Source organism: Haliaeetus leucocephalus, unplaced genomic scaffold (genome assembly GCF_000737465.1).
Source record: "Haliaeetus leucocephalus isolate CR32 unplaced genomic scaffold, Haliaeetus_leucocephalus-4.0 Scaffold92, whole genome shotgun sequence".
NCBI lineage: Eukaryota > Metazoa > Chordata > Aves > Accipitriformes > Accipitridae > Haliaeetus > Haliaeetus leucocephalus.
The window spans coordinates 351,020-361,899 of NW_010972528.1; the positions used below are offsets into that span (position 1 = coordinate 351,020).

General features: G+C 59.7%; 1 protein-coding gene across 1 annotated transcript; it reads right to left on the reverse strand.

Annotated features, from left to right (window-relative positions):
- Positions 1–385: 385 nt before the first annotated feature.
- Positions 386–5,989, reverse strand: GPR114 (G protein-coupled receptor 114). Its single transcript, XM_010585177.1, is given in 13 exon segments — positions 386–513; positions 655–917; positions 1,328–1,440; positions 1,442–1,787; positions 1,954–2,072; positions 2,435–2,541; positions 2,705–2,747; positions 2,916–3,032; positions 3,183–3,317; positions 4,281–4,407; positions 4,514–4,589; positions 4,713–4,791; positions 5,912–5,989. Coding segments are annotated over 12 exon segments (1,644 nt in total). The 5' UTR covers positions 4,783–4,791; positions 5,912–5,989.
- Between the last annotated feature and the right edge of the window lie 4,891 nt (positions 5,990–10,880).

Sequence of the window (10,880 nt, forward strand, 5' to 3'; positions counted from 1 at the left end):
CGGCTCTGCCTGCCATGGGGTCGGGGTGATGGGGTGGCAGCGGCCGGCTGTGGGACCACAGCCACATCCGTGCTGCTCCTCCAGCGGTGGAGGAGACCTGCATCAGCAATTCAAGGGTGCTTTTAATGAGAAGCGTCTGCCTTCAGCGGAAGAAGTCAGTGTTGGTTACTAATGGAGGGGATACGAGGCAGCAGGGCTGCTGGGGGCTGGCACGGGTGCAGCCATGGTTCCCAGGGAAGCGCGGTGCCCCGAGCCACAGCCCCCCGCAGCAGGCAGCTCCCGCCACCCAGAAATCCAGCTTTGCAGCCCAAATGCTTCCCCTGAAGAAACCCATGGGGTCACAGCACCGGCTGTCGAGCCCGGGGGATACCACCATGCTGCGTCCTCATGGAGCAGCTCCCGAGCTCCCCTCGCAGCCCTTCACCCTGGCGTCGGGGTATCTGGAGGTGTTGCTGACAGGGCCCGGCTTGCTCCGGCGGTGCACGGTGATGTACCAGAGGCAGACAGAGAGACCTGTGGGTGGGTGGCAACGCCGTCACTGCCATGGCTGTACCGAGCTCCCGCGAGGAGCAGGAAGGTGACAAGGACCCCGCTGCTCCCAAGCCACCGGGTGCCCATCCCCCAACCCTGCCCCTCCCGGCGCTCCCCACCGACCTTGCAGGGAGTTGAGGATGGTGAAGAGGTAGAGCTGGGGGACGAGGAAGATGCCGAAGCCGAAGAAGGCCAGGCCCCAGGTGGTGCCCAGCAGGCAGGTGAGCCCCAGCACCGTTGCCCAGTCCTTCCTTGCCTGCCCCTTCTGCTGCTGGATACTCCGCAGTATCATTACCACCCTCCCCAGCACCAGCATGTTGAAGAGCAGGATGAGGCCGGCATAGCAGAGGGTGGCAGAATAGGCTGGAAGGCTGGTGAGCCAGCACCTGGCAGAGGGGGACTCTCTTGGGTACAAGGGCCAGCACCCCCAAGAAGGAGCTTGGCGTGGAAGGGGCACAGCGGCAGGTGCCCCCACACGTGGCAAGATGGAGGTGGGCAGCCGGCAGAGCCAGGCTCACCAAAAAGTGGCACCCAGCAGAGCTATGGCTGGCTCCTGCTGGCCCCAGCCCTGGGTCAGCCCCATGTGCCTGGGGTGCCTGGTGTGTCTGGCGTGCCAGGGTGCCCTGGGTGCATGCTGTGCCTGGAGTGTTCAGGGTGCATGCTGTGCCTGGGGTGCGTGCTGTGCCTGCAGTCCATGCTGTGCCCAGGGTGCATGCTGTGCCTGGGGTGCCTGGGGTCTGTGGGGTGACCAGTGTGCCCAGGGTGCCTGGGAAGCTGGCAGCCCCCCTTCACTCACATAGTCACATTGCTGTAGCCTTCAGTGGTGTGGATGGTGTGGTACCCATACGTATCTCTCTTGAAGACAAAAACAGCCACCACGGCCAGTGTGGGCAAACCTGTGGGCCCAGGGACAGGCTGTGTGGGGCTGTGCTGGGGCAGCTGTGCCGCAGGCAGGCATGGACAGGCAGGGTTGGGTGCATGCCCACTCACCCCAAGAGAAGAGGCAGAGCTTGAGGAGGTAGTGCTGGATGTAGACATTGTAGACCTTGACAAGGAGGAGAAGGAGGTGGAAAGCCTCAGCAGCCATCCATGCCAGGGTGCAGAGAAGGCTGGCGTGCAGCAGGGCAGCGGTGACCCGGCAGAGCCACTCGGGGCCGGTGGCCAGCGGCGTGCTCAGCAGGAAGCTGCAGTTGAGCAAGAGCAGCGCGGCCAGGAGGTGCATGTGGATCTTGGTCGTGCTGTTCCTCAGCCGCCTCCTGCAAGACAGGGTGGAGGGCACGGGGTGCTGGTGGGCACCCACCGGATGGCACGGCACTGCACGGCACAGTGTGGCATGGTACAGTGAATCATGACACAGCATGGCAAGGTATAGCATGGCACAGCACAACGTGGCATGCACAGCACGGCATGGCACAGCTCTACCTGGAGAAGCAGCAGAGCAGGAGGGTGCAGAGGGTGGCGGCAGCAGAGAGGGAGCAGCCGATGGTGCTGATGTGGGTGAGCGATGCCAGCTGGGCCGGGCTCAGGGTGCCCGCTGGGACCTGCCAGGAGTAAGGAGGGAGGGGGTGAGCCGGGACAGATCCCACAGCAGAACCCACCCACTGGGAAAGTCGAGGGGCCCCTTGCAAAACCACCCTCTCCTGCAGGACACTCCCCATACACCCCGTACCCCCACATCCAGCCTGTACCTCCACATCCAGCCTGTACCCCCACATCCACCTACACCCACACCTCCAGGGAGGAGGAAGAAGGATGGAGGGAAGGGGAAAGGAGGAAGATGGAAGGAGGATGGAAGAAGATGGAAGGAGGGAAGGAAGGAGGAAGCAGAAAGGAGGGAAGGAAGAAGGAGCATGGGGTAGGAGGAAGAAGGAAGAAGAGGGAAGGAGGAAGGGGGGCTATGGACCAGCAGGACGGCGAAGTAGGTGAGGTGGTTGCAGTGGCAGATAACGGTGCCCTCCCTGTGTGTGGTCTTGCAGCCCTCCCTGCTCCAGCTGCCTGGGCTGCCCACACCTGCCATCGGAGAGCTGCCATCAGAGGGTGGCACAGCGGCCAGGGGACGGGGACGTTGAGGGGATGTCGAGCCCTGCCAGGGCTGCCCAGGAGGCGGACGGGCAATGCCTTCAGGGTGGCACTGAGCTGGCATTGCCCCTGCCCTGGCCGCGGCCACACTTACTGGCTCCAGGCTGCCAGAAGACACAGGTGGCGTTGGAGGCATCCTGGTGGAAAAGGGACAGAGGGGGAGAGCTGGGGACCTTCTCTGCTCCCCAGGGACCCCAGAAACCTTTTGGTCCCAATGCAAAGGGGGATACTTTCCCCAACTCCAGGGGAAATGCTGGTGTGGAGGATCCCCCGCCAGCTCGTGCCGGCAGTGGAGTCCTGCTTACCAGCACCATGTCGTGCCAGAACTGGATCTCCACGGGGTGGCTGAGCCCGGCCACATGCCTGCTCCGCAGGAAGGCTCCCAACACATTGTCATTCAGCACGGAGTTGTTGTGGACATCCTGCAACAGGTGGGGTGCCTGCGGGGAGAGTCCTGGGTCCCCAGGACATCCCGCCCACCCCGAGCATCTCAGCGGGGGGGGGGGGTGGCAAGGCGGGCGTGCTGCTGGCCAAGGATGCTCGGCGGGTCTGTGCGAAGACCTGTGGCTCACCTGGAAGATGCAGGGGCTGTGGATGTAGATGCAGACAAGCTTCTGCTCCACTCCCCGCGTCTTGATGCCCTCCATGAGCTCCACCGGGAAGTTCATGGCATGCCTGAGCCTCCCGCCGATGCCTCGCTTCACATCCTGCACCTGTGGGCAGGGGAGAGATGGGTTCAGCTGCCCCATGCTCAGCTGGCTCGGCAGGGGGTCAGGGTGCTGCCCTGGCTGCCCCCCCTAGCACAGCCACCCCAGTTACCGGCGTGGCCCCGCAGCATCCCCCGGCCCCAGTGGCAGCTCCAGCTCTGCCGCACTGCCTGCAGATGTGCAGATATGGCAGCCTCTCCCATCTTGAGCCCTCCCAGCCTGTAGCACACAGGAAGCCACAGGTGGGAGGTCCATCACCCATGGGTGGGCACGCCTGTCCTGCCGGCCCCACCGCGGGGCGAGCATGGCACAGATGGCATCGCACCAGGATGCTTTCCCAGTGGGATTTCACACCTTGGTGGGCTCCCTCAGATGGTCTCTGCTCCCAGGTCCCGAGTGGGGGGTCCCAGCTGGCAGGCAGGCACCCCTGTCTGCAAAACCTACCTTGTCCTGCAGGAAGGGACCTTTGGCTGGAGCAGTCGGAATTCCCCGGCAGGGCAGCCCCACGGCCTGGGGAAGTGCTGCGGTGACACCTTGCAGCCCCCTTGCACCAGGACGGGGAAGTCACCCCGTGCGCTCCCCGTGGCAGTTTCCATCTCCCTTGCCACCGCAGGGAGGTGCAGGCCACGGCTTCCCTTTTCGTAAATCAAAAAAGCTTCAGGATGGAAACCCTGGCTCTCGGCTGCAGAAACACCCCCCTCCCCCGGCTTTAGAAGCCCCTGGATTTATCACAGTGATGGTGCTGGGGATCTGCAGCCATGGCTGCCTGCAACACCCTGGCAGAGCCGCATCTCAGGAGGCTTTGCTGGCATAAAGCATCCTTGGAGGATGATGGAAACCCAGTGAGGGCAAGCATCAGCCACCCCAGCATCCCCCGGTACCTCCCACTGGAGGTGGAGGGCCAGGAGGGTGCAGGCATCCCCTGGGAATAGCCCCAGCAGTGCAGGGGGACACACGACTAACCATCCTGCTGCTGAGGTTTAAGCCTCTGAAGTGCTCAGTTATGAACTTGAACACGTAGGTCTCGATCATGGCACCCGTGAAGTTGTATTTCTCCTGGTGGGCCAGCTGCTCCTCCAGCTGGTTTAACCTTCACAGGGAGGGTGTTCAGGGCAGGGTGCAGCAGGATCTGGCCCCTGTGGGTCTAGGGGAATGTGGGGGGTCTGGGGGACAGCAGGGCAGATGCCAGTACTCACCTCTCCCTGGCGTGGTGGGCACTGCTGCAGCCCTGCTGCAGCTCCTTCTCCAGGCTGTCCATGTTGCTCTTCAGCTCTGATGGAGCCATTTCAGGAGCTGAGCCTTGGTATTCGGCACCCTGCCCTGCTCGCCGTCTCAACCCAGTCCAGGGAGCCCCAAAAGCACCCAGCCCAATGCCGGGATGGGAGATGTCCCTACTTTGAGCCCGCAGGACACAGGTGGCAAGGCAGAGGACGAGGGCAATGAGCAGCAGGGTGGGCATCGCCATGCTCCTCTCCTGCAAAAGGCACCGAGGACCTGGGCAGCTCTCTAGAGCCCCCACCCACGTCCCCCGGACCTTGGCCCTTTCCCACACACCGGCCACAGGTCAAAGATGAGGTCCTGGCGGCTTCCCCCCCATCCCCAGCAGTCAAGCCCCACCAAAGCCATCGCAGTGGCAAAGCCCCACCCTGGAAGCACCAAGCAGCTGTGCTGGTGGCAGGGTGAGGAGGAGGGGTCGCACCGCAGCGACCGGGGTGCAAGATGCCCTTTGCGTCCATTTTACCATTAAGGTGGTAAAACTGCAGGGGGCAAGGCTTCTTGCCTTCTCCCCCTCCAACAGGGACTCGGACCTCGCTGCCATCCCAGCCCGTAGCTGCAAATCCCCAGCAAGCAACCTGCAAGCCAGAAGGGTCACCGGCATGCTCTGCTGTGGTGCCGCAGCTTGCTGGCAGTGGCCCAGCACTGAGCTGGGGAGGAGGAAGCGTCTCCGGTGCAGGGTGGGGGGAAGGCAGCCAGCAGCAAGATTTGCATCCATTGCAACACTGCACCCAGTGCTGCCCACGGCAACGCCTGCCATGCTAACACCGCTGGCACCGAAAGCAGCTGGGGAGAGAGGCTGTGAGGCTAGTGGTGCTGGGGTGCAACCCCGATGCACAAATGGCTTTACTGTGGATGCAGTGATGGGATTGATGCTTCGAGGTGCTGAGGCTGGTGGTGGCCAGCACAGCTGGAGCCTCCCGGGGCAGGAGCAGCAGCGCAGTAGGCAGCATGTTGGGCAGCTGCCTGCACAGGCTGCCTTCTGACCCCCAGTGAGGGACAGCCACCACGTCCCCTTTAGGATGTTTTCCAGTAAATAACCCTCTTACTTCTCACCCTCGGATCCCCAGGGTGCCCGATGCAGGTGCTTGGCCTGACCTCCCCTGCCATCCAGCACAGCCCGGTAATGCCAAATGCCATCCCTGCTGCCGCTGAGCTGCAGACGGCATCATTCCCTTACTGCGCCCTCCAGAAATGGCAGGGTGCAGGTGTCACTTCGGGTGGATTTTGCCTTCGTGGGGAGCAGCTTGGTGACCCGGTGAGCCCCCAGCACTGTGCCAGCCCCCCACATACCCACCTTGCTCTGGCAAAGCCCCTACCTTGGGCACGGGGCAGCTCCTGGCGTCAGCAGCACCACGGTGGGGTCGGCTGCTCTAGCTCTGCCTGTGTAGCAGTTGCGGCAGCAGAAAGGGAAGTGTTCGTATGCAGATGCGCAGATTAAATCAAGAGAGCTTTTACATTTCCTTTTGCTTACTCTTTTTCACAGCCTGGTAAGGGACCAGGGCGAGCATTCCCAGCACTGCCAAACTGCAAGGACACAGCAGACGTCTGCGATTCGGCATGGCCCAAAGACAAGTTGATATAATTAACCTTCTGCCCCTAATGTTCTTCTCCTCACCACCGGCTCACCAGCAACCCCTGCTCTCCCGTGCTGAGGAGCCTGGCCAGCTGCTGTGGCAGCACTGGCACCACGGCGGTGCCACTGGGGCAGGAGCATCACGATGCTGCAGTTTGGTAAGTGTAGCAAGTCAATCCAGCAGGGCAGAAGGCAGAAGCGTTCATCCCAGGGTACTGAAAGAGCTGGCCGATGTCATCATGGGACCTCTCTGCGTTATTTTTCAACGGTCTTGGGAGTCTGGAGAGGCCCCAGTCAACTGGAAGCTGGCAAATGTTGTCCCAATTTTCAAGAAGGGTAAGAAGGAAGACCATGGTCATTATAGGCCTGTCAGTCTCACTTCAGTGCCTGGTAAAATGATGGAGGTGGTTATTCTGGGAGTTATTGAAAAACACTTGAGAGACAATGCAGTCATTGGTCATAGCCAACACAGGTTCATGAGGGGAAAGTCGTGCTTAGCCAACTGAATTTCCTTTTATGACAAGGTGTCGTGGTTTAAACCCACCCAGTAACAAAGCACCACACAGTCACTCGTTCACTCCTCCTGTCCTGGCCCTGGTGGGATGAGGAGAAAATATGAAGAAAGGCTCGTGGATTGAGACAAGGGCAGGGAGGGATCTCTCACCACTATGGTCACGGGCAAAACAGGCCCGACTTGGGGAAGAAACAAAATCAATTTAATTTACTACCAGTCAAATCAAAACAGGATAATGAGAAGTAAACCCAAATCTTAAAACACCTTCCCCTCACCCCTCCCTTCTTCACAGGCACAGCTTCACTCCCAGATTCTCTTCCTACCCTCCCCAGCAGCGCAGGGGATCAGGGAATGGGGGTTGTGGTCAGTTCGTCACACGTTGTCTCTGCCGCTCCTTCCTCCTCAGGGGGAGGACTCCTCACTCTTCCCCTGCTCCACTGTGGGGTCCCTCCCACGGGAGACAGTCATCCATGAACTTCTCCAATGTGAGTCCTTCCCACAGGCTGCAGTTCTTCATGAACTTCTCTGGCATGGGTCCTTTCCATGGGCTGCAGTCCTTCAGGCACAGACTGCTCCAGCACGGGCTTTGCCACAGAGTCACGGCCATCTTTGGGGGCATCCACTGGCTCTGGTGTGGGGTCCTCCACAGGCTGCGGGTGGGCATCTGCTCCCCTGCTCACCTCCATGGCCTGGGGGGGGACAGCCTGCTGTCTCACCACTGGCTGCAGGGGCATCCCCTCCTCTGGCACACCTCCTCCCCCTCCTTCTTCACTGACCTCGGTATCTGCAGAGGGGTTCCTCTCACATTCCAATCCCCTCACTCACTGCAGGTTCCCCTTCTTAAATATGTTCTCCCAGAGGTGCTACCGCCGTCGCTCATGGGCTCGGCCTTGGCCAGAGGTGGGTGCGACTTGGAGCCAGGGAAGCTTCTAGCACCTTCTCACAGGAGCCACCCCTGCGGCCCCTCCCTGCTACCAAAAAACCCCGCCACACAAACCCAAAACACAAGGTCACCCATCAAGTTGACCAAAGGAAGCCTGTAGATGTGGTGGGTTTGGATTCTAGCAAAGCTTTTGATACTGTCTCTCATGGTATCCTTCTGGACAAACTGTCCAGCAGACAGTCCATCACATGTTGGGTGAGCAATTGGCTGACAGGTCAGGCTCAAAGACTTAGAGTAAACAGGGTCACATCATCAGGCTGGCAGCCAGTCACAGTGGGGTTCCCCAGGGCTCAATTTTAGGGCCGGTGCCCTTTAGTGTTTTTATAAATGATCTGGATGCAGGAATCGAATGTACATTAAGTAAGTTTGCCAACGATACTAAATTAGGAGGAGCTGTAGACTCCCTCGAGGGTAGAGAGGCCTGACAGAGAGATCAGCATAGACTAGAGAGCTGGGCAATCACCAACCGTATGACATTTAAGAAGAGCAAGTGCTGGATTCTCTACCTGGGACGGGGTAATCCTAGTTATACGTACAAATTGGGGGACGAGAGGCTGGAGACCAGCCCCACGGAAAGAGATCTGGGGGTTTGGGTTGACGGCAAGTTGAATAGGAGTCAACAGTGTGCCCTGGAAGCCAAAAGGGCCAACCGTGGCCCGGCATGCGTCCAGCACAGCATGGCTAGTCGGTTGAGGGAGGTGACTGTCCCACTCTACACCACACTGATGCAGCCCCACATCAAGCACTGTGTGCAGTTTTGGGCGCCTCAGTATCAGAAGGACATCAAACTACGAGAATGTGTCCATAGGAGGGCAGCCAAGATCGTGAAAGGCCTTGAGGGCAAGACTTATGAGGATTGGCTGAGGCCACTTGCCTTGTTCAGCTTGGAGAAGAGAAGGCTGAGGGGTGACCTCATTGCAGTCTACAATTTCCTCAAGGAGGGCAGCGGCAGGGGAGATGCTGATCTCCTCTCTCTGGTGACCAGTGACAGGACAAGAGGAAACGGAATGAAGCTGCAACATGGGAAGTTCAGGTTGGACATTAGGAAAAGGTTCTTCACCAAGACAGTGGTCGGTCCCTGGAACAGGATCCCCAGGGAAGAGATCACGGCACCAAGCCTGTCAGAGTTCAAGGAGCGTCTGGATGACACTCTTGCTCATATGGTTTAGTTTTAGGTAGTCCTGCAAGGAGCAGGAGGTTGGACTTGCTGATCCCTATGAGTCCTTTCCAACTCGAGATATTCTGATTCCCTGATACTACAGTTTGATGCTACTGCCAGGACGGAACTGGCATCCTCTGCGCCACCCCCAGCCACAATGGCACAGGTCCTCAGCGATGCCAGCTGGCCCAGCCGAAGGAAAAAAGGTCTTCTTTTTTTTCCCTAAAACAGTTAGGTTTTCCCCAAAAGGCTTCACCTTGTGTTCCAGGGGCTGCTGGGTCCAACTGCAGGGACATGGCCACATGCAGAGGCGTGGGGACAGCTCCACCACACCGGTTCCCACCACGGGGCAGCGATGCCACCCTGTGCTTGCCCAGCACCTGCAGCCACTCATGCAACCAGTCTCCAGGTCTCAGTTCATGGCACAGGGCAACCATCTGCCTCCATCTGACCCACCCCGAAGACAGGAGCCCTTTGGGCACAGCCAGGCACCCTGGGCCAGGCTGGAAACCCAGAGCTGGATGAGAAAGGTGCCAGGAGGATGGTTCATGGACCACAGAGATGGGTCACTGTCTACGTCCTTAGGTGACATGCCCTGGGCCAAGGAGGTTTGATTTTTGCATGGGCAAAAACCACAGATCCCAGGCTGCTGGCAACGCGTCCTCGAACATGCCGGTGTCACCGAGATGTTCACATCCAAGCAAACAGTAAAGACACACTTGGAAAAAACTTTGCTGGTTTTCAAAGCCTGGTTTTAGTGCCGGGAGCGGGTTAAAACCCCAACCCGCCGGCACGCACCAACAGCTCTGGCCAAACCGCCTGCAAAATCGCTTTACCAGCTGCAAGCAAAGCTGCCGGTTTGGGCTTCCCTGGCGCAAAATGCAGGGATAGGGGCGTGGGAGAGCAAAGCGTCCCCTGCCTCCAGCTTTTTGGGGTCGTTTCCAGTGGAAAAATACCGGGCTTGGAGAGAACATGCACAGGCATTTGCAGTTTTGCTTTGATTTGATTTATTTTTCCCTGCTTTGCTTGATGCTGGGGGAGAAAAGTGTGTCGGTGTCCCATGGCATCATTTCCCTGTCCTGTGCGACACAAATCCTTTTGGCCACTTGTATTTCCCCTTTTTTTTTGGCTGAAAAGCATCCAGCAAAGGGCAAAATACCAGGCAAAAATGGTGGTTTGGGGCTTTGCTGCTCGGTCGGGAGCAGGACAGAGCCAGCATTGGGACATGCGGTGATGCGGTGGGCAGTGCTGTGTGGCCGTCCAGGACCTGCTCACCCATGGGGACCCTTGGGCAGGGATGTCCCATCCCCCCTGGGTCCCCTCCCAAGCCTCAGCCTCCGACTCATGGATGTGGAGCAGAGCGATGCCAATCCTGTGGGAGCAGCCAGAGCCACAGGGAAGAAGGGTCAGGCCTGCTCCAGCAGCAGACACCAGCCCCCCCCTCCACCGCAGCCATGGCACTGGTGGCTCCAGGAGCACTCAAACCCCGAAGAGGCCCAGGCTGGAAGGAAGCCGGGGCCAAGCTGCAGTCTGGCAGCTGCAGCCCCATGTGCATCACACTTGTGCGCTGGCACGCCTGCGTGCAAATACTCATGCAAATGTGTGTGAGCGTGCCCACGTGTGAGCACGCGCCTGTGCAAGCCCCTCTATGCACCACACTCGTGTGCAAACCCTCATGAGCAAGCACGCTCCTGTGCACGTCTGCAAGCACCCATGAGCAACGACAACCTCGTGCAACCAGCAGCGTGCAACCTCTCGCGCGCAAACGCTTGTGTGCAACAGACTTGCGCGCAAGCATGCCTGTGTACAGCCTGCGCAAATGCCTGCAACACGTTTGTGCGCAGGCATCGCTGTGCACGCGCTCCTTGGTGCAGACGCTTGCGTGCCACCCGCCTGCACCTAAAAACGCCTGCAGAAACACCCACGAGCAAGCTCCGCCGTGGGCAAACACCCGCCTGCACGCGTGTGCAAGCATGTCATCGTGCACCCACGCGCAACACGCACGTGCATCGCTGGGCACGGCCTCCCACATGCAAACACCCGTGTAAAACCTCCCCCGAGCATAACCGCTGGGAAACCCCACGCGTGCAAGCACA